The sequence below is a fragment of the Rhea pennata genome, chromosome 3 (genome assembly GCF_028389875.1).
Source record: "Rhea pennata isolate bPtePen1 chromosome 3, bPtePen1.pri, whole genome shotgun sequence".
NCBI classification, from domain to species: domain Eukaryota; kingdom Metazoa; phylum Chordata; class Aves; order Rheiformes; family Rheidae; genus Rhea; species Rhea pennata.
Window position 1 is genome coordinate 21,768,312 of NC_084665.1, and position 24,303 is coordinate 21,792,614.

Consider the following 24,303-nt stretch of genomic DNA (forward strand, 5'->3'; position numbering starts at 1 on the left):
TTTGTACTCTAAATCAACAAATTCCCTCAGCAGTCTCTTACATATACTGTCTGGTTTTTGGACAAGAGGAAAATTCTGGCCAAATATGATTCAAATAACAGTTCTTGAGCGCCTAGCTTATTGTTCAGAGAGCTCTTAAACCAAAAATGAAAGTAATATATTGGCTTCCAAAGGAAAAAGCTAAATCTTTGACACTCCCGACAGCCATGTAACCAGCTGGAAGGGATTCTCTTAAACATAGGCAGTGGGCAAGAGGTATGACACTTGGTGGGGATGCTAAGGGAAGAAGAGATAACTGTGGGGAAGAAACATTATTTTCTGCCAGAGCTAGGAGAGCTAGCATTACCTGACATAACACAAAATGACTTCTGACAGCTACTGAGAAAAATTAATATGATACTGCTCCAAGAACTCCTACATAATCATTTATAGCAGATTACATATATGTGGACATACTTTACAATCATGTGAGCCTGGATTAGTATTTAAATAATGTCAACACTCAAAATAAATTTGAGGTAGCTGTTCAGTTGGCAAGTAATACCTTATACTACTGACAGTCTCAAAACAGAACACTGCTGTAGAAACAGGAGCACTCAGCATCTAAAGGAGCTAAAGTGATCTGCAAAAGAAAAATCCAAAGGTTTTCCAGGGTAATATCTGATTAAAATGATGAAATTAAGTCCATCTGATCAAACATTTCCCTATAGTGAAGACAGCATGTAGTGGTTATCTTTGGAAAGGAAATAAATTAGCCTATATTCCATTATGTAGGTATATCTCATTGATGTCAACACGAGTTTTCCTTAAGCAAGAAAGAGAACTGGTTAAAGAACCACATGTTCCTCATTTGCATAAAAAAATATATTTAAAGTATTTTTTTTATCAGTAACACACAAACAATATGATTCATATGAGTTCTTGAGCTCCTAGCTTATTGTTTAGAGAGCTCCTAAACCAAAAATGAAAGTAACATATTGGCTTCCAGAGGAAAAAGCAAAATCCTTGACACTCTTGACAGCCATACAACCAGTCGGAAGGAGTCACCCAACATTATGAGGGGAATAAATTATTAGGCAAACTTTTCACCCACAGCAGTGAAATAGGAGAGGGAAATTACTAATGCCAGTTAAATTAGAAAGGCTGTATTAGCATCACTATACTTCAACGGCATTTACAAGCACACACTTGCACCTTTCGTTTCAGGCTGTCCAGTTTAACAAAATTACTTTTGTCATTATTTTGTTCTCTAGTCGGGAGATGCTGCATTAAACGAGTATCTAACATCTGATCTAATTTCGAGTATATCTTTTAATGCCAAGGTACTTGTGGATAATGTGCATCACTCTTTAAACCATGATCTGATTACACAGAATACCAGTACAGTCCTTGAGCTCATGCAAGCTACTGTAGCTCTTAATCATGGTCCTTGGGCTGACAATTCCTCTCCCAGCCATCACTTCCCAAAGCAAGAAAACACGTGCACTCAGGTTACACGTGCCAAGTTCTTAAGCATGGATGGACATAGCATAAACTTGGATTAGCTTCAGTTAGCATCGAGATTTCACCGAGCACCGAGGTGCACGCTTCCACACCAGCGACGGAGCCTGAAAATGGCATCCTTCCTGTGGGCCGGGGAAGCACCAGCCTGCCCCGGCGCGCACGGTTACCTCACCACAGAGGAGAAGCCGGCCCTTCTCTCGGCCTCCCCCCGCGCGGGGACGGCCTGGGAGCTCCCTTCAAAGCGGGGCCGGGGGGCACACCACAGCTCCCTCCGGCGATCCCCCTGGCTCGGCTCCCTGACGCTCGACCCGTCTGTTAACGACCGAGACCGCCGCGCGGCCCTAACAGCCCAAAGGCGAGCGCGCCCGCCGCCCCACTAATCCTCTTTTCCGTTAGTATCCCATCCCCGCCCCGCCTCAACGGCCGCTCGGCGGCGTTCGCGGCCGTCGCTTTGGCAACCCCACCCCACCGGCACCAGGGGCGCATAGGAGCCGCCGGAACCCTACGTGCGCGCGCCCCAGTCCCGCCCCCGTGACGCCGGTTGCTATAGCGACCGCTCCCACGGCCGGGCGCAGCCGCTCCAGCCGTGGCAGCTGTATCGGGGCCTTTCGCCCGCGGAGCCACCGACCGCAGCCCCCACCGCCGCTCCCCATGGCCGCAGAGGAGGAGTTCGACGTGGAGTGGGTGGTGGACAGTATCGCCGGCTTCCTGCAGGGGCCCGCCTGGTCCGTGCCCATCCTAGAGTTCGTGGAGCGGAATTGCGAGGGTGAGCAGCGGGGAGAGACGGCGAAGTCGAGCGGGCGGGCGGGGGAGGCGGCCGCTCCAGTCTGCAGCGCCGTGACGGGGACGGAGCCGCACGGGCGCCCCGGGATCCCGCCTTGTCCCCCGCTGGCGCATGCGCGGGCGGGCCGGGCTGGGCTCCGCTGTTTTATCTTTGCGCTTGTGGTCGCAAATACGAGCATAAAAATGAGCGTGCTGTGAAAGGGCGCTGGGAGGCCGGGGTGAGGTTTCAAGGGGATGCCAGGCCCGATGGGGGCGGCTGACGCCCTGCCGGCCATTTCAGAAACGAAGGAAGCATCTGAAGGAGGTCGGGGCCTTCTCTGTCAGGCAGGAGTGTTAAGCTATTGCTCTTCTTACGTACTGTGTGAGTTTGGCACGTTAAATCATAATTATAAATCAACGTTCTATGTTTGTAAGGATGTGTGAGGCCCTGTAAAAAAAAATCCTGTTTAAAAGTGATTTTTTTTTCATTAAATGGTCTTAAGGTTTTACACAGCTGTAGTTGCACCATTCAGACCTTTTTTAGAGAGGCAGTCTTTTGTTCTTGGAAAACCAGTCTCTGAGCCCATAATCTACCAAAGTGGATTTGCTTTCATTGCTAAAAGGTGATTTTTAACGTGGTGACTTACATTCATGAATTCATAGGCTCATACAAGAGTGACTTTGACATGAACTTGCAGTATGATCTCCTTACACCAAGTGAGTTATTCGTTCTGCTTTATTTCATAACATAATGCGTCTACAAACCGTTTGGAGACCTCTAATACTTTCTATAGCTATTTTAAAATACCTATTTCCTAACAAAGCAAGGTTATACTGTTAAAATTGCTGTTCGGCTTGTGTGATAGAACAATAGAAGTCCCAAAATTGAAATCCTGCAGTTCTGTGAAAATTGGCAGGTAGAACCTGGCAGGAGAACCCTTAATTTCACAAATTATAGTATGCAGTAAGAAGTCAATAGTTATTGCTTTTGTTTCAGCCAGCTGTTTCAGCCAGCTGGTCTGTGCATGAATTTAGCTCAGAAACAATTATAGTTACGTTTTCTTCCTTGGGTAGCAGTAGAATAAAGAACTGAGAGAATCGTGGAATAAGGTGGGGGAGCAGCCAAGTTTAACTGGAAGTATGAGCAGTGGGAGGGAGGACTAGGATAGACCTGTGTGTATGTGTATATATATATATATATATATATATATATGTATGTATGTATGTATGCAGACTACTAGAGAGACCTGTGTAGGTCCACATATCTGGAGAGGAGAACAGGAAATAAATTTCTACTGTACAAAGTCAGGCTAAATTACTTCTGCTACTTACAGAACAGCTTGTTTCCTCTGCCTAGGAACAACACCTGGCTTCTGATGGTGGCAAAATAATTGCAATTTGGAGTCCATTGGTAGATTCTCAAATGCATAGTTAGGCAGGTATGAAATCGGTCCAAATTTGAGATGTCCATAAATCCTCTAGGAAAAAAAGGAGGCTTGCTTTTATGATTTTTGAAAAATCATGTTTTAAAACTTTAGCCTGTGATACCACCAAGCCTGCAGACATTCACACATGAAAGATACTAAAGCATGTTGCCATAGGCTAATTCAGAATAACCTTCCATGGTTACTATGAATGAGATCTGTTACTGTAGTATCACCTGACAGATTATAAAATTTGGCATTTAACTATTCTCTTATTCAAAGCAGTGGTATTTTGCCTTAAGCATGGACCGTTTTTCACAGAACTGCAGAACAGTTGAGGTTGGAAGAGACCTCTGTAGATCATTTAGTCCAACCCCCCTGCTCAAGTAGGGTCACCTGGAGCAGGTTGCCCAAGACCATGTCCAGAGGGCTTTTGAATATCTTCAGGAAAGTCTCCGCAACCTCTCTGGGCAACCTGTTCCAGTACTCGCTCACCTCACAGTAAATAAGTTTTTCCTTATGTTCAGATGGAACTTCCTGCGTTTCAACTTGTACCTCTTCCTTCTCATCCTATCAGTGGGCACCACAGAGAAGAGTCTGCCTTGTCCTCTTTACACATTCTCTTCAGATACGTATACGCAATGACAAGAGCCCCCCCCAATCTTCTCTTCTCCAGGGTGAGCAGTCTCAGCGCTCTCAGCCTTTCCTCATATGAGAGATGATGCTCTAGTCTCTTAATCATCTTACTAGCTGTTTTCTGGACTCACTCCAGTATGTCCATGTCTCCCTTGTACTGGTGAGCCCAGCACTGAACAGCACTCCTGATGTGGCCTCACCAATGCTGAGTAGAGGGAAAAGGTCACTTTGCTGGATCTGCTGACAACTCGCTTCCTAATGCACCCCAGGATACCATTGGCCTTCTTGGCCACCAGGGCACAGTGCTGGTTCCTGGTCAGCCTGTAGTCCACCAGGACCCCCAGGTCCTTCTCTGCAAGGTTACTCTCCCAGCAGGTCAGCCTCCAGCCTGTGCTGGTCCATGGGGTTGTTCCTCCCAGGTGCGGGACTCTGCATTTGCCTTTGTTGATCTTCATGAAATTCATTTTTGCCCATTTCTCTAGCCTTTCAAGGTCCCTTTGAATGGCAGTGCAATATTTTGGTATATCAACCACTCTTTCCACTTTTTATCATAAGTAAACTTGCTGTCCTTTCCTCCAAGTCTTTGGAGAATAAGGTGTATGGGGTTGGACTCAGTATTGACCTGTGGGATACATTGCTAGTTACTGCCTCCAACTAGACATTGTGCTGCTAATCACAACCCTCTGAGTTCTGCTGTTCAGCCAGTTTTCACCTCACTGTCTGCTCACCTGACCTGTATTTCTTCAGCTTGCCTGCCTATGAGGATGTTACGGGAGACAGTGTTGAAAGCCTTACCAAAGTCAAGACAGGCATCCACTGCTCTCCCCTCATCTACCTAGCCAGTCATCTCATCATAGAAGGCCTTCACATTGGTTAAGTATGGTTTTTCTCTTTGTCAATCCATACTGACTACTCCTGATCACCTTCTTGTCCTTCATATGCTTGGAAATGGTATCCAGGATTATCTCTACTTTGACACCTTTTGAGGGATCAAGGTGGACCTAACTGGCCTGTAGCTCTGTTGGTCCTCCTTGCCCTTTTTGAAGACTGGAGTGACATTTGCCTTCTTTTAAGCAGAGTGATATGATGTGGTGGCAAAACTGTAAAGCAAAGATCTTCAAACAGTATCTTATTTCTAGGGATTTGTAAAGATCAAGTCCAAAATAGAATGGTTATTACCATTGTTCTACTAGCTTGTACTCATTCTTTCCTCCTCTCCATTCTGCTCTGGGCTCTAGAACAGCTTCTGTAAGGTTGGACTCAGCTGGGCAGTCCCTTTTGTTGTGCTGTACTTCTTGTTAAGGTCCATTAGGAATTTTTACTTCATGTGTAGAGTGAAATGGACATGCTGCTGATTCACATCACAGCTTTTAAACAAGTCCATTTCGGTTATCTTGAATTATTTCTATTCTTTCCGATGTTTGTCTGAGGCAAGATCATTGCGAGTATTTAAGCCCTTCCCTGATATACCAATGGGAAATACAGGTAAAGATTCTGGACTCTTTACAGCATAGAAGAAACAGAGAAATCTGAAAAATCTGAAAAATTCTCCACGGAGAATTTTCCTCTATGGAAGGAGGTCTAAATTGGAGGACCACTTGTTCAAACAAAACAATTATGCAAGCAGTCCAAGTTAGGACTGCCTTTTTCTTGTTTTAGGAAGGAACTGATTATCCCACTCTGGAATAATGAACTCTATTTAGAAGGCTGAATAGAATTTACTGGCAGGAAGATGATTTATGGAGCTTCAGTAAACTTCCACTTACGTGAAGCAGGCCTATGTAATGGTCTCTTCTGTCATTTTGTTTCAACCTAAAATAAGAGGAATGAAGTAGAGAAAGTGCTTACAGCAGATGATCTTCTAAGTTATGATTTGTGCTGCAAAGAGTTGTTAGATGACTTTCAGAAGCTATTGAGAATAAAACTCTCTAAGAAAACATTAAAGAAATGTTACTGCAATGTTAAAGTTCCTAAAATGCACAATTAAAGACATTTGGAGTTCCAGTAGCAATTAACCTGTGCCATTTGCTTTTCCTTTCTTTAGATGTACTGCAACATTTCTGTCACTATTGTTGATACTGAAATATTTTGTCAGGACAGAATTCTTTCAGTTCTGAAACACTTAAAGTGTTTGGGCCACACAGGTAAATTAGCGTGACTTTTAATTAATTGGTAATATTCTGTGATTCCTCCAAAGCAGAATTTGAGTCTTTGTAATTGGTATGTAAGGAATTTATTTTTGCAACTGTAGTCGGTTAGGCCAAGTCCTTGCACTTTGAATGATCCTAGCAGTTTTCTATTTATTCATAATTTAATTTGCTTTCTCTTTCTACATCTGACTGTTTAGGGATTTAATTAATTTCTTGAGGCTTGATTATTTTTTTCTCTATGCGGCTACTAGGTATGTCTTTGAGGTGAGAGGGATTTTCATTTTTTTTCAGACGTTTAAGGCGTTAACTGAAAGCATTTGTGTATGCTTGAGTATAGTATTGAGTACTAGAAAATAAAGACAAGGTATCAAAGGAATAAATAGATATCACTGCTTATGACTGTCTTACCTCCTAGGACAGAGAACTCCTCGGTGGTCACTTTAGAGAGAGGGGAAAAAAAAAAAAAGAAAGAAAAATTATCTCAAGTTCACTTATCCGCTGTTCCCGTGAGTTAAGATAGTCTGTCAGTGGCCCAGTTCAGCAGGGAGAACTCAGACTTGACTTAACTGTCATCCTGTTTGAAAGTTTCCAGCAAAGGTGTTAGTTTTCAACAGAAAAATAATTAGTTTGTCTCCCAATATACCTTTGTCCCTTGGATTACTTTGATTTGGTGTTCTTCCTGATCTTTGTTCCTATCTGGTGATGAAAGTCTGTACCAAAACATTAAGGAAGGATAATGACTGCAGGATCAAGGAATCGCAACTGAAAAATCCAAGTACTCATTCAAACACAGTATTCCTTAATGTCACTTAAATCAGAGGAGGTGTTGACTAGAGCTCGCTTCATTAGGCACTTAATTTCATCCTCTTTTGGCTCAAATACTGAAAATTGAGAGCAGTTGGTACAAGCTTTTCAGTTTGCTTTCCATGTTGTCCTGCAGCTGTGGAAGGAGCATGAGGACTTCAGAGGTGTTCTGTCCGCTGCATGAGGCCTGCTGTTGGCTGGGAACCCCCTGAGGAGCACTCCTCTGGGTGCTCAGGGAGGAAAGGAGCAGCAGGAAGTAGAAGGGAGCAGAGAAACAAAGACATAAAAGTTAGGGCCTGCAAGAGCTGTAATAGAGATCCCCTGAAGGGGAAGAGATGCAGAAGATGATAGAGGCAATTAAGTATCTTCATCCTCTTAGGTTGAGTAATATAGTGGTTGCTATAGGAGTGTGTGGTTTTTTTTTTTTTTTTAAGAATGAGATTTATAGTACCTTTTTGCTGAACAAATGTTTACTACTATTTAAAAGTGCTGGGTGAATATTTTAAAAGTATTCCCTCTCCCCCCCCCCCCCCAAAAAAAAAAAAAAAAAAAAAAAAAAAAGCTTTGCCTGTACAGAAATGAAACAAAAGCAATGTTAGTTCTCCAAAACTAATGTCATTTTAAAAAGTGTTTCCCTTGCTTATTTAGAGGACCTGAACTGTTTGATTAGATTTTCATGATTACATTGCTACAGATTGTTAAAGTGATGCAAGTGTGTGTTTTCTTTTAAGAACAGCAGTCTCAGATCACGTCTTATCAAGGTTGAGTGTGACATTGCCTCATGTCTATCCCAGCTGGGAAATGATACTTCCTAAAAGTCACTATGACTTTATGTGAAAGTAATGTTACTTCTATGCATATCAGTACCATCTTTCCTCAGAGATATTGTATGTGTTTTTTAAATCACATCCATTCATCAATTTGTTAAGCTGAATTGCCATTCCTCAAATGACTTCAAAATATGGAAATGGAAAGTGACTTTTCCAACGTATCAGGGTGGCTAATCTTGAAGGGAATTGAGGATATCTTACCTTTAAGCCTACATTTTAGTCACTAGTCACTCTGTTGAGATGATTAATTTAATTTAAATTTTAATGTGCATTTGAAAATGTGTATTTTTCAAAAAAGGAAACTGTTTTCTTATTTCTCTTATTTTCTGCTGCTTCCATCTGTTCTACGGTACTGAGATTATTTGCTTGATATTTCCAGTCAGGAGTTGTTAATACAGTCTTAGGTTGGCCTATACCACATAGATACCCATTTTGTCTAAACCATGATAGATGTAATTAAAAAAACTTACCTACACTGGATTTCCTTTTCTGGGTTATCTGTTTTTATGTAGGCAGGGTATCTTTTTTCTGCATCACACTGACTTCTTGTTAAATGAATGGTAACACACCCTCCCTTTAAGTATGTGTATATACATAATTTTCCTGTTTTATATATATCATCTGAAGTCTTAGAAGGACCAAGTTCACATGATAATTCTTATACTAACACAGGTTTTTCATGTACTTATCTGCTGAATTCTCAACTTGCTTAGAAATCTATTTCTGTTATACTTTTTCTGGTATTATTCCTATTAGTTAATTACAGTGTGTTGTGACCAAATGAATATTTGACTTTTAATTGTTGAGCTTTTTTTTTTTTTTTTTTTTTTTCCAAAAGAAAAAATCTGAAACCTTGAACATTAAAGCAGAACATTAAATGGTCAGAGTACATTCTTAGCTGGAATGTGTGGAAAAACAGATATTATTATTTATCATACTCTATGCTATCATATGATTAAATATTCCTTTAAAAGTATAGTTAATATTTTTAACCTTCAACATATGGTTAATCCTTCTCTTTAAGGAATAAATTAATTTCCATGGTGTGTGTTTAATGTTTTAGTACCTGAAGTACTAATTGAGGAATATTTGTCTTTAAGTTTTTGATGATGAAGAAGAAAGCAAGTTGTCTTACACAGAAATTTATCAGGAATACCAAGCCTTGGTGAGCATTATTCACTACTTTTGGAAGACTTCTAAGAAATACAATGAAAAATGTTTAATTAGTATTTATTTATATGAACTTCTAATTGTGTTGTTATCTGTTATCTATAATTTTCTACCATTGCCCATAAGAAGTTTTATTTAGATATCTTTGAGTCATAGTTGTCTCTTTTTTTTTTTTTTTTTTTTTTTTTTTAATGCTTAGTCACCAAATATATAGAAAAGAAACTTTAACATACAGTCATATTTCTTAGGCGTTGTTACAGTATTTTAGCAAAAGGATAGAGCAATATAACAGAAAAATACATAAGTTTGTTATTTTCTGTCAAGTTAAAAATAACAAGCAACATCATGACTGAAAGGAAACACATAGTTTATATTTTATTCACTATTAACGCTGATAAATCCTTGAATTAGCTTTTAAGTATTAGAAAAAAGCTACAGAATATTTTTTGAGCATTCTTAAAACCCCTATAAACCAATAGACACAGATATCTAAAATCTTTTTTTGGAATAAGGCATGGTAATAATTTATGTTTTAAAAGAACAATTAAATGCAGCAAGCCTGAAATATCAGAAAATCAGCTACAGTCTTGCAGTGATGTTCTTGTGAGTTATAAAATAAAATGGTAGCAGATAAGTATATACAATTATGAAAAAACTTCGTATGATTCCAAGGGATCACCTATTAGGAGGTAAGGGTTATACTTTCTTATAGGTTGAAAAATTACTAGAAGGCTATCTTAAAGAAGTTGGAATTAATGAAGAGAAATTTCAAGAAGCTTTTTCGTCTCCTCTTGCAAAGACACACACTTCACAGGTATGGTTTTCTTTGTTAAGAAATGTATGGATTTATTTTTTTGTTATATTTTCACTAATATAGCAGGGCAGAGATGAAATTTTGAAATGTTTTATTGTTAAAACTTTAATTTTCTAAAACCTGAGTTAATGTATTTGTTCATATCTATGACCAGCAAAGTTGTATCTTTAAGTTAATGACAGATACTTGTGTGGTGTCAGCAGCTTTTTATCAGAGATTTGTCTTCTAGGCTTTTTTTTTTCTTTTTTTTCTAAAACAAATGGCAAAGACATATTCAGTAAAGCAAAAGATGGTATTTTCCTCTAATTTTGTAATAAAATGATAAAATCTGCAAAACAAAAATTGGCCTTGAAGGCAAGGCATGATTCTATAGAACTTTATTTGCTCAAAGATACCTTTCAGGGTTGTCTGAGGCCTACTGAGGAGAGGAGTAGGCATTTCTGCTGTCAGAGTAAATTGAGCTTTGTTTACATACTTCCTCCTAATGTATAACAAGATTCTTCAGTGTGTATTCTTTTTACAGTTTTTGTTCACTGAGTCAAATGAGTTGTAAATTTACACTTGGAAACCCTCCAGGTTTTATGAGAAATCATCATGGCTACAGTAATATCAAGGACCTAGGCAAGGTCCTTTTTTTTGCTTGTGTAACTAGAAAAAGTAGACGGGAGAATTAAATGTTATTACTGAAAACATGAGTTAAACAGAATTTAAATCTTAATATAATTTCAAGCAAACTGAAATGATTGTGGGTTTGTGGGATTTTTAATGAATTTGTGATTATCTTCCTGCAGGCCATTTTGCAAACGGTGTTGGCAGCAGAAGATTTCAAACTATTTAAAGAAATGATGGTACAGAAAAATATTGAAATGCAATTGCAAGCTATTAGGATCATTAAAGAAAGAAATGGTAAATGTGGGGTTTCACTTTGTCTTTTTCTGTGTTTTGATGACTACATGATCCATCAATAAATAATGAGTATGGCATTACTGGTCCAGTTCCAGTTGAAATTAGTGAAAAATATTCAGTTGATTTTAGTGGGACTAGAATTTCAATTCTTGGCTTGTATTCTCAGCCACTGCTGTCTGTGTACGTTTCTAATAAATAGAAAAATAGAGCTGAAAAGCTAAAGCTTTTCTGTGAAATTTGGTTTTAGTTTTCTGCTAAGGAACTTTCTTGATAATTTGGGGAGTATTAAAGTAATTATGTCACTTAGCACTGTATCATTGCTACGAAAATTGCAAAATCTAGACTATAAACATCCTCCGTGTTCTCTATCTGTCTGCCACATTTTATCTTGCAATTCACATTGCCCATAAAAAAAATCCATATAGAAAGCAGAAGTTATGACCTTCATCATTCTAATACATACTTACCTTCAAGGTAGAGAAAATAATTTATACCAAACAACGCTGCTGTGATATTTGAGAGGATTTTCATCTACTCACCCGTTTATTCCATGTCTACAGTTCTGCCATTTTGTTTTGTGTTTTTACTGCATGTATAGTTTTTCAGAGAGAGTAATCTTTAAACTTGAAGTTTCACCCAGCAGCTAATTATGAAAATGATTGTTTAGTTGTCCTGGTTGTTCTGCAGTCTGTAGGAAATACTATATGACAGTCAGTACAGAGTATGGCTTGTGGTTTACCTTTAGATGTCCAAATTTTAGTATTTCAGAGAGCTTTGCCTTTTTGCTACCACAAACTTGATGCCCAGGATTTAGAATCTTTCTGGAAACAGCTACAGAGAGGAAGAATTGTATGTAGGTTTTCTTTCTCTGCTCTGGCTGAAAAATGATACCAAATGAAATACAAAATAATGTGCTCTTATTTTTTTAGAGAAATGCATGAATTTTGCCCTGATTTTTTGATAGGTGTGTTGCCTGACTGTTTGACAGACGGTTCTGATGTATTCAGTGAAATTGAACAACAAGAAATGAAAATCCTCAGGGAGGTCCTAAGGTAAAAATGAATCAGTCCTACCTCATACGTTATTTTAATAGAGAAAAGTATATAGGGCCTAACTCTTCCAGATTTTTGGGGGTAATGTGAATATTCTTGTCAAAATCTGATCTGGGAGAAAATGAACAGTGCTAGAGAATGGGTATGATCAGGAATATTTAAAGACACAGAGATAACAGCTCCATCATGCAGAGCTGTCTTTTGTGACACATGTAATGGTGTGCGATTTTTCTAAGCCATGTCATTTCCTTTCTTCCCTGAATCCAGAGTTAAATCTCAAATTAGACCTAGGTTAGATCTGCACAGATTGGGGATAATAGGAGCATGTTAGCTGTAATCTCCTCTTCTGGGGATACCCTAAACACAGATCTGGAGAGATGGGATCAATGCTGTATGTCTGTGTAAAGCAGCTTTATTACTCTTTAGCACTACTAGAATATTGTACACTGCTCTATGTCCCTTAAAACCTTGGAAAGGCAAATTCTACTTTTGCAATAGGCTTTATTCTTTTCCACGTCTTCTTTCTAGTTGTGTACAAGGACTCTTGCTGTAATCTAAGGAGGTGCATGAGAACTGATACAGCTAGAAAAATTCTCCTGCACTCCCAGTTCACACAAACATAAACAATCATAAACAAATAAAATTAATCCATTCAGGCTATTTTAAATTATGCTATTTTCCTTCTGTACTCTGTGCAAACGCTTTCCTTCAAAGTATTTAATGCAGCAAATGGAACAAGGAATAGATACTCTAGAAATTCTTATGCAGTTATTTTAGCACAGGGCAAATTAGAACCCACAGTTTTCAGCCTATATGTTTATCTTAGTTCTTTATTTCTATTAAGAGTGTATTTTCATTTAAGTCATGAAAGTATTTTGGACACTTCAACAGATCTACGTTATATTGAGATCATCTCGATAGTTCTCAAGTATTTAAGCAGTGCTAAATTTATATTTACTGATACTAAAGAAGTCTTGAGTTTACATGTGTTCTGTGTTACAGGAAGTCTAAGGAAGAATATGAAATAGAGCAAGAAAGGAAAAGGACTGAAGAGGTCAGTAGCTTATTTTTCTAGATGAGTTATGCTAATGATTAGAAATACTTTGCTACTTTGGGCTCATGTGTCATCCATATCAGTTTAAGGCATATGAATCATCCAATATGTACCAGCCAAAGCAAATAAAAGGTCTGTCAGAAAGGTCTTACTGACTTTTCTTTTTGAAAAGTCTACTCTGTTGTTTACATTTTTTTTTGTGGTGTAACTGACATTAGTGTTGTATAACAATCAGTCATTTGGTGGAGCTCATGTAGTATCTTGTTCCCTCTTCAGTATCAGAATTCTAAAATCCTGACAATGGATGTCAACCTTTCAGATCCAGAGAACATCTGAATTACCAATATTGTCAAGATCAAAGAGACTTCAAAGTATAAGCTTCTTAGAGATTATAGCATTCATAATCCTTCAGGAATTTTAAGGATCACTTCACAGGCAGTATAGTTATTCATTAATTCTGCACAATGCTGCAAGAATCCAATCACCAGGAACTAGAAATCCTCTCTGAGTTAGAATGTCATTTGGTCTCTGTCACAGTAAACCCTGTAGAAAGGTAACAGAATGTGAAAGTGGACTGGCTAGATGGCCAATGGCTAAGCAACTAAGAAGCAAATTCAAATCTGTTGAGCAAGGCTGTTTCAAGAAAGCAGTAGTATCTCCACTGGAAATGTGGCAATAAAGCTTTTATTCTCCCAAGAAAACACATAAAAATAGCTGGGAATGTAGGCTGTTTCAAAAGGGAGTATAGTTGCTGCTTTTTTCTTTCTTTTTTTTTTCACCATTAAGAAATTGAGCCTAGTAAATACGAGAAGAGAAAGCACTCTTTTTCTTCAGCCTGAACAACAGAGGAAACTGCCTGGATACCAAAATTAACTACCACAGAGGTAGTAACTTTATTTCCAGTCCTGTTCCTGATTTCAAACTTATAGTAAGTGCAGATGATGCCTACAGTATTGAATGCAAGTCCTAAACAAATTGAGACATTCCTCCAAATCAAATGTCTCACTCTGTGTCCTATAGAAGAAGGATACTGTAGAAAAGCAGTGACAAAATTCTTTTTTCCTCATATTATAGTAATACATTCCAGGAAACGAGTCACTTGTTCTACAGGATTTCTTACAAAACAATCTGGAACTTAAGATTTAGCTCATTTTAAGAATTGATACTGTATCTAGACACAGACTTATGCAAATCTTTATAGACCAGCCAGGAATATTAATATTCTAGCAATTCTATTCAAAAAAGGTCAGAGTACAGTAGCAACAGTAAATATTTTCAAGGGCTCAACCAAATTTAAGGGCTTATTGTACTATATCCTACACAAATGTATTAAAACCTTAATTGACAAAGCAGATTAAAAAAATGTGCATGTGTGTGCATGTACATATATGTATAGCTGAGTAGTTTTTTTCTTTGTTGTTACTGTTTCTCCCTATTCATTTTTTTTCAGTCCAGCCATTGTATTCTGTTTCTTCTTGGCCTAGAATATGTGCACAGTGCTGCAATACTTCAATTTATCCTTTAGGGCTAACAGCATTTGATTTCAGGTAGTACTTCTTTGTAAGGTATGCTTTCTAATAATTTGGGAAGCAGAATAATGTATCCTTCATTATTAGAAAACATGAGTTTCAGTGTGTATTTCGTAAAGATGAAACTTACTTTTTGTATCTTAAGCATTATTTGATCAAAGGTGGAGTTCTTAATTTTTCTTTCTTCTTTGTCCAAAGAAAATTGGAGCAAAGAACATGTGGAAAGTGCTGTTTAAATTTACCTTAGTGTGACTGGCTCCCTCAGGATGTCTTCTGTCACTTCCCCTCAGTTATAGTATCTGCCCTAATATAGTTTAATAATGCAAAACTTACTTAGTATGCATTTGCAGGAAGTCTGGCTCCAGAAGCAATATACTGAATTCACTGAATACATTAATTCATTTGGACAGAAAAGGTGATAGTTATTGCTGAATTACATATTTTTGTAAATAAAAATAATTTGCTATTTTGATGAATGTAAGAAGGTTGTGGCACGAATTAGATGTCTGATAAAAAGCCTAGACTTTTTCTAGGCAAATGCTATCTGGCTTTACTATTTCCAGAGAGGTGGGTTGCACTGTTATGATTTGTCAGACTGGTGTAGAAGTGAAATAATAGTGTCAGATATTATCCAGACCTGTTGCCATTCAACTGATTATTTCTCTTTTTCTGTGTTAACTTCAATATATATCTTTGTCTCCTATTATGGTGGCAGAGGTGTACTTGAAAGTTGCATGACACACACCCACACCATTATCTATTTTCTATTTGTAGCTGAGAAGCAAAAGATCAGTTTACCTAATGTTCTAAATTCTGGCTGTTGATTAGAGAAGAGATTTTGAACTAAAATTAAAAGTGCTCATTTATGAGCATAAGCTAATATGAACATTCCTACTAATAAAATAAATGTTTTTCTTTTGTTTGCTTTAACAATACAGTATGCAGTTTAAACAACACAATTTTAACTGAAAGTTCTTTTAATGGTTGCTGGTTTAATGCTTAAAGTGTGGTGCTCAAAATGTAATGCTTGCTTTTGTTTTTTAATTTAAGGCACATGATGCATTTAAATCAGCAGATGTTACATACAGTTTTCCAGAAGATTCCAGAGAAGCTGTAAAAGTTAAGGAGCCCATCGAGGGAGCTGATGATTTTGAAGGAACTCCACAATTTTCATTAGGTAACTTTATGGAAGTGTTTTGCAACCGTGAGTATGCAGTATGACATTATTTTCAAATTACAGAAGATTCAAATCATACCAAGATTTTCAAAACTTGACTGGACGAAGCCCTGAGTAACCATTTAGTTTTAAAGATAGCCCTACTTCATCTTTCAATTTATATGCTTATGCCATTCTTATTACAAAGTACACTGTTTTCACTTTAAATATGAATAATTTATTTTTTTAAAAAATGATTTCTACCCCTGTGTGTGTAGCCATCATAGGTTTAATTGATAGTTGTACATTTTTTTTGACAGTAATAAAATATTTTTGAAAGAACCAACCTTCAACTTTTGAGATTCACCCAAGTTCTAACAGTCAGAGTACTGAACTGAATCTTCTTGCCTTGTTTCATATTGGATTTATTGCTTTTTTAATTTTTACATTTTCATTTCTGAGTAGGATTGTGACACTTAACAAAATAATATATTACCCAGGGGAACATTCTGAAGTAGATTTGAACTTTACCCATGTTTTGCAGTGAAAATTGTCTGAGTTGTTTTGTAGATCACTGTTTACTGGAGGTAATGACCAAGCCAGTGCTTTTACAGTGAGGGGAAAAAGTCATGAGTGGTGAAAGAGGTATATTTGTGCTGCAGCTAAAGCACAAAGATGGCTGATCCTGCCAGTAAAGCTGGAAAGTTCTTAGATATTATGAAGCATTTATATTTCTGTGTGTATGTAGTGAGTGTATATTTTATGTGTGTATATGTATATATCTCTACATACATATGTGTATATATGAATACATATAAATACAACCTCAAAAATAAGTGTTGCATCTCACTGATATTGGCTCTCTTTTTATGAGCTCATGAAAAAATGTTAGCTTCATATTCTAATATAATTTCCGAGAACACAACTCCAGCCATGGAAAATAACATTCCTGTACTTCCTTCAGGATTTTTTTCACGATTCTGCTACTTGTCTTTGTATGCATTCACACTGAAATTTTTCATATCACAGACACTTGAGCTGGATAATTTTAGCCTTAGTTGTACCTGTGAAACATACCTGCTCTTTGCTTTCCAAGCTATTGTCAGAAATGGGTGAAGTGTTTGTAGGACCCTCTGTTCGTTAAAGTAAATGAGCTATTGTCTCTCACATTAGAGAACTTAAAAGGCACAACAGCAAAAGCCACTAACGTCTTAAGTATTGTTCTTTCCTTTTTATCCCTTCTGCTCTTCTGAAGTTTTGTTACTTCTGTTTTAACTTTTCTTTTTTCCCTTTCACCCTTAGAAGTATGCAGAAGTCCTCTTAGTTTCAGCTGCAGGTATACTTGCGTTCTTTTCTTCTTCTAGCCTGCTCATGTTCCTCTTATTTTTGCATAGTGAGGCCACCTTGCAAAGGCATGATTAAATTGTCTGTCTTGTAGTGGTTGTTTTCCTGTTTCAGAAGGCAGGTGCATTACTAGCAGATGCTCTGTTTGCAGGACTTACTTAATCCTGTGCTTGAGACACAGGAGATTTTGGAGCTTGGGAGCCAAGACTTTTTGGCAGCAAGTGCAGCCTTTCTTCTGTACTATGTAAGTGTCCACTCATCCTGGTGCTGAGCATTCTTGATATTCTTTAAATGACAAAGAGGAGACAGGTCTACAAGCAGTTTTGCACCTTGGAAGTCATCTTTATTGGTGTAGGATTGGCATCTTGTGGCAAGCTACCTGTTCAAAGAGGCTACTGAGAAAGTTTGTAAAAGCTTGCCCTCCAGTATCACCCTTTAGAAAAGTACTTTTGGATAGAAAAGGCAAAAATTAAGAAGAATCTACTCTGGAAATCTTTCAGACCACTTTCTCACCCAGAACTGAGGAACAGCCTCCAAAAGGGTCTGTTATTACCTGCTTGCTAAACATGGGCTTCTAACTAAAACTTTGTCTGATAATAGGATCATCTCCTCTGCTTGAACTGCTTCCTCTTCGTGCCAGATTCAACACTGGGAAAGGATTCAGCAAGAACTACCCACAAAGAGTTTGTGTGCTTCTGCAATAGTAGAATAACTCGTCTTCTCTCATCCTGATGAGTCCCTGACCCTCACTGCCACCAGGCTTGCTCTCAGATCTAGGCTGCGTGTTTCTTGCTCTTCAGGATTGCATCACCGAAGAACAGAACAGCTAGCTGTTTTCGAACTGAGCACAGGGAGGAGTCTCATAGCAGGAGTCTTGGCTCTCTGGGCAATATGGCCTTTGCATGAACCATCCTCAAACTGAGGAGAAGAAAACGTTCTCTTTCCCCCTTCCTCCCTCAGCATATTTGGAGGGTTTTTTGTTTGATTGGTTTTTTTTCCCTTCTTTTAACTACCCAGCCTGTTCATTAACTTTCGCCAGTTCTGTTTCACCTTGAAAGCTGAGATTTCAGTTTGTGGAATCCTTAAAGTTTTCCATTTTATGATGAAATTCAATCTAATGACAGTTAACTTAATTTTCTTAATTTCACTTTGGTGAGCCCTTTAGGACTAGTTTACAGATTGCAAAACCCAGAGCACTTTGACCACCCAACTTCTTGCACTGCTAAAAATTTCATAGTAAAGGTCATGTGCAATACCTCAGAGCGCAAGCAACCTCTCCAGCATTCCTAGTGAACACTTTCCTTTCCACGTTCCTGCAGGGCAGCTACTTGTGTTTGCACCAAGTGGCATTTATCACACAGATGTAAGAAGGATGCAGCATCTGCTGGAGTGGTCCTGGATGCTTTTATTTTGAGAAGATTTTGGATTAAGTGTCCTCATGGAAAAGCATGTTGTTTAGTCACCTACCGTGTGAATGTACATATATACAAATTCTCAAAGGAGGGGAAAAAAAAAAGGTTACATACCTGTAACTGTATTTCCTGGAGATATATTGTCTATCTGTACATTCACTATCCACCTTCCTTCCCTCCCCTTCCCAGTATTTTTTCAGGTTCATGGGTTATGTGAGACTGAGGGTCCTATGATTACATCCTACGGGTACTGCTAAGACAAAAACATCTCCAGCTTGAGTGTTTGCAATATGGACAGCCACAGTGTAAATGTACATACACACAACACATTTCAAAGAACTACTTTCTGGTAAGTGACTTTCCTTAATCATAATGTTGATTGTGGGGTAGGTATTTGATATTTCTGTCTGACAAATAAAAAGACAGTTTTTTCATTAAAGGACTATCAAAACTTCTAGCAATGATATTTCAGTGAAACAAATTATTCAACTTGGCCTATGTTTTACTTTTCCATTTTGGTTTGTTTTCCATACTTTGAATAACATTACCCCTTCTTTGCCTTTCCCTTTTTTATGATTTTATATATGTGTATAAATTTATATATATAACTTTCTGAACTAGAAAAAGCAGCAACATTGAAGAACTAAATGTATATTATGCACTTTAACTTAAAAAAAAAATGGTGTGGCATTTATCCTACATTAGCTTTAGCAGGGTCAGCCTTTGCCACTTGTTACTGTGGTCCAATGATAGAGTACAGGAAAAGTACTTTTTCTCAAGTTATTTCTCAAGATAACATTACAGCAAAAATCTGGAGTCCAGCACTGTAGAATTATAATTCGGTACACTCAGTAACAAGTATCAACGCATATATTATTTATAGAAACTGACTGAATACAGTAAAATTCAGATTGCACTATAGGAACTGTTGTGTCTGTACTGATATTTTAAGGGTTCTTCAAACAGTTCAAAGCCTCTTCATCTCTAATAAAAAGTAGAGTAGGAGCAGGAACTTGCCTTACCCAGGCACAGTTCTTGGTCAGGTCAGAAGAAGTCTTAAAGTTCTGAAACTGTCCCCTGCTGTACAGTCTGATGACTGGGAAGGCTCAGTAGCTGTGATGCCATCAAAGGCACACCATGGAGTTCAGTGGAAACCAATGCAAAATTATCCTTGGTACCTGCAGAGAGGTAAAGCATGACTGTAGTCTGTACACAGTTTAATTGTACTTTTCTCATCAGCAAAGGGTTAGAATTTGTCCAAGAAAAAAGCAACAGGTGAACAAGGTATTGTGCAGAAATGTCTTGCACAAGCCAACGGGAGTTAGGGAATGGAAGAGATGAGAAGTTGTTTGAGCCTTACCTAGTCTGAACCAGTGCTGCCCAGAGCCCCCCTGACATGCCAGCCAGCCTGAGATAGAAGTGTGGTGGATCCTCCTTAGGTCCTGACACACAGGGAGGGTCTGTTCTGAAGATGAGTAATTGAGCTCTCTGTGTATAATTGTAACGCCTTGCACCTCTTTTGAGCTTCACTTCCCTTCCTCCTAAATAAAGGTTTACTAAACACATCATCATTATTTTCTGATTCATTTCTCTGCAATTGAAAGAAAGCTGAACCAGTACACTTGTAGTTGGAGTTGGCTAAAGTGTGCTTTATGGTCTGCTGATTACTGGCACTGATAACTAAGATGGAAATTGAAAATACAGTCTAGATATAAATTGGTCTATTAGAATATTGACTATGAAAGTACATTCTGATCTTTTGACATAAAGACACAGGTACTTATTCTAACGTCAAACACTGTTTAATTGCATTTTTAGTGCAAAGACAGTATTTTAACTCTTTTTCAAAGAAGCTTTTATTAGTCAATAAAAAGAGGAGAAACATGATTTTTAAAGTGTTCCATTTTAAAACATGAGACATTCAGATATTGAAAGAAACTTTTTTGTTTTTAAATATGTCTACTCTTTCTAATTGGTTTCTGTGTGAAATTGTTGTGTAGAGGAATCACAGAAATCTGCAAGGAAAGATTTAAAACCAGTACACTCCTTACAAAAAAGAAGAGAGAGCATTTCTCAACCTTCTTGTACCAAAGTGAAAGAAGATATGAAGAAAATGACTGCTGGAAACCATTCAGAAAATGCAGCACAAGAAACTGGGATTGAAGGACTTGTAAGTTTTTAAAAAAACAAACATACAGTCAGAGTGTGAAAAGACAGTACTATATTTTGAATATATTTCCTGTTACTTATATTTCCTATTGTTGACTCAAATTATCAACATGAAAACAGTTTTGTGGTATTCAGCAACTTAACTTGCATGAAGTTCAGATATATTGTTCTAGTTTTTGAATGGAATTCAGCTTTTGTCCTTGTGAAAAATTCTTAAAAAAGAGACAGCTATGGCTTGAAACTTGGATTTTTTTCAGATAGTAATTTTAGAGACTAATATGTCTTAAATATTGTTATCTTAAATACACAGATATGTAATAATACACATACATTTAGAAATTAATTTTTGGTATTCAAAATTCCAGAATTTATCAGAACTTGAAGAACACCACCTGAGGCAACGAGAGGACTACTTAAAGAAAAAACGAGATTTGCTGATGGCTACAAGAAGAGAGTCAAGAAGTAATGTACTGTCACCAACAAGTACTGGCCAGAAAGATGAGGAGTTACCTCCTACAGAGGTGAAGGATTCAGAAATTCTAATAATCCTGACCGCTTTTTAAAAGCATATATTAACTTCAGTGAAGATGTAAATGTTGCTGCTGAATATTGTGGTGGAAGCAGTGACAGATCATTTTCAGATTACTGCTCTTGCAGAAGTTTGTAGGGCAAGAAGAAGTTTTAATCATTAAGTTAGCATTATCTTGGTTTTGTATCATTACATCATCATGATTAGTATAAGTTTATGACCTGCTAAAATGTTGGCTTGCTTCTAGTCCATGACCGACCATTGAGCTCCCTTAAATCCTTGAAGTTGTTTTTTTTTTTAATATAGGAAAAACTTTTCTTTTGCAAAGTCTTACTTTGCAGAGATAAATTTATGAAAGTTTTGTTCTTATTTCAAATGAAGAAATCCTTAATTAACACATTATGAAAAAATTAAATGTTAGAAAGGCATTAGAAAGGCAGTCTGATAGGTGGATGCTGCTGGTCATCTATCTAGTTGCCTGTAAAAAAAAAAATGCTTCTGAGAGAGGACTGGAATCATAGGAAAGAGAATGGCACATCGGATGTCAAGGTATAACTGGCAACTTGTTCTTCAAGGCCTTTCCTTCTCCCACATTTAAATACTTTTCATCAGGTAACAGTAACGTTGGATTTATCTTACCTGTAAAGACAGTCTCTTTTCTTTATTCAGAGCCATGTATCATGAAGAGAGCTCTGCAAGATACTTTGGTATATCAGAATAAAATATATTATACCTTTGAACTACATGACTGTAGCACTAAGGTCAAATACTCATGAGATCCTTATCTCATGGGATATTCCAGTCTATAGGTACCACGAAAATGCTGTGGCACTAGGCTCAGTCACAATGTGCTTCTCAGTGTTTCAACCAACCATCCTGTCACTGCCCAACTGTCCTTCATTCTTTAGCACTGATCACTTGAAAAATACAACTGAAATATTTGTTACAGTGAATAATCTTAAAATCATTACAATCATTTGAATTTGTCCAAAGGACTTTTCATTGCTGTTGTATTCATAAATATAATGCAGGAAGGAAAAATATGTAGCCAGTAATAGCAGTTTCCATGGGGCACATTCTCAAGGAGTCTAAAATTTTCAAGGAGCTTTACCTGAGTCAGCAGTCAGTGTGCTCTCTGATCAGGAGAAAATACCATGAACTAGGAGGATTCTTGCTTTTTATCTTCTGAGAACTAGAGCTTCTGGATGTCACCACAGCCATCGCAACTGCAGAGGGGAGCTCGAAGTGCAGAGCTTTGGCACTTAGAGCAACTAATCACATCTGACACTGTGTCAGTCAGTGGGGATGCTTGACCTTCAGAAAGATGTTGTCCCCTGTGGTGGGCCTTCATCCTCTGTGACCACTTTTTCCAAAGACTACTAATCAATTAAGTCTTCAGCTCAGACACTGCATCTAGGAGGTACACCTGCAGTTATGTTCTGCCACATGAATGCAGCATTTCTTGGGAGTCTTCTGTAATGGAAGATGCCAAGTGAATGAGTACATGAATATGGAAAAAACTATCATAACAACCATGCATTTAAAATGTCAGATTTTTGTTCACGTGCACATCCTGCGTGCAGAGGCGGGAATCCTGTAGTTTCCAGAAAACTAAAGGCACTTCATGAAGTGCATAATCTTCTTGCTTCATTTTGTGAGATGGAGCAAGAGATGCTGAAGTAGAATTACTAGTGAAAGTAAGTCTTAATGAGTATTTGGGAGACTTATGGCCTCTATATAGCTTTTAAATCCTAATCTTTCTCAAAGCAATATTTGAAGGGAAGAAAGTAAGGAAAAAAAGTATTTTCTCTGAACTATGTAGCTTATTAAAGTCCTTTTCCTTCTGAAGTCATAAACCACTGTTTAAAACAAAAAGGGGGAGGGAGAAGGAGGCACCCTAGACATTTAGGGAAATGCAAAGGCAGGGCCTTTGATAATTTGTTTAATTTACAAGAAGTGCTAAAAAACCCACAATTGTTGCAGAAGGCAGGTCACAGAAAATCTAGTATGGCAAGGAGAAGTAAATTCTATCAGGAAAAGAAACTATAACCATAAAAAACAAAATGACGACAGGATCAACCACTACAAAAGGATATAGCAGAAAAAGAGAGACAAACTTGTCTTTTTTTTGTTAATAATGATTATGATTTATATACTTTAATGCATTTGCCACCAACAGTAGGTCTGATTCGCATTTGCCTGACAAGATGTCAGTGCTTGAAAATTGTCTTTAATATCAATGTGAATAAGGAAACTATCTGAAGAAATTAAAAAACAACCAAAAAAACCTAGCATGGGTATGTGCCAAAGCCGTGCAGTTTACTGTATTTTTTTTTTCATTTTGTTTGTAGACAATGTCAGAAGAGAAACAAAGATTACTACAGAAGAGGAAAATGCTTGCAGAAAAACTAAAAGAAGAAGTTATTAATAAGCGGTAATTTCACTCATTACAGAACTTAAGAACATGGGTAGTTTCTTTTAGAATAAATTATCTAACCAGTAAGTGGGTGAATTTGTTTTCAAATATATTGCACTTAATTTTTTTAGAGCTTTCACAGAAGTAACTCTGGCCTTTGAAAATTACATTGAAATACATTAAAAACATACTTTCTAGAATGCTGGAGACTTACTGGAATGTACTCAGAAATGAGGCCATTTAACATCACCTCAGCGTACAGTGTGAACTACTGGCCACATCGTATTAGGTAGAACAAAATCAGATAATGATTAAAATAATTACTGTTAAACGATAATTGTTAAAATAATACCTGTAAGTGTGAATGATTTTGAATGAGTTTTTTTTTTTCAAATATGGAACTTTGTTCTTTTCCTTTTATTAGAATGTCATTATAAATAAATTACTATTTTCAGCTGTAAAATACAATAAAGTAATTTCACAAGAAAGTGATATGATAACCATCTTTTTGAGAAACAATAAATGCAGCTTGAAGTCAGGAGATAAAGCATTTACACAGTAGCTCAGTATTATACTATTTTATATACTTTCAGAGTCGTTTACTAGTGGCTTAGGCCTAATCTTGCTCTGAATGCAACTTTTA

The 24,303-nt window shown here is 37.5% G+C and overlaps 1 protein-coding gene across 2 annotated transcripts; it reads left to right on the forward strand.

Annotated features, from left to right (window-relative positions):
* Window positions 1-2,044: 2,044 nt before the first annotated feature.
* On the forward strand, window positions 2,045-24,148 carry CFAP36 (cilia and flagella associated protein 36). 2 transcript variants are annotated; one of them, XM_062571771.1, is made up of 10 exons: window positions 2,045-2,269; window positions 9,210-9,274; window positions 9,992-10,093; window positions 10,885-10,999; window positions 11,964-12,051; window positions 13,054-13,105; window positions 15,685-15,811; window positions 20,547-20,716; window positions 21,081-21,236; window positions 23,596-24,148. In XM_062571771.1, the coding sequence occupies exons 1-10, from the start codon at window positions 2,155-2,157 to the stop codon at window positions 23,680-23,682; spliced, it is 1,077 nt and encodes a 358-aa protein (XP_062427755.1). In that variant the 5' UTR covers window positions 2,045-2,154; the 3' UTR covers window positions 23,683-24,148. The 2 variants fall into 2 exon arrangements, with proteins under 2 accessions (XP_062427755.1, XP_062427754.1); XM_062571770.1 differs by lacking the exon at window positions 2,045-2,269 and adding an exon at window positions 2,513-2,647.
* Window positions 24,149-24,303: the final 155 nt, after the last annotated feature.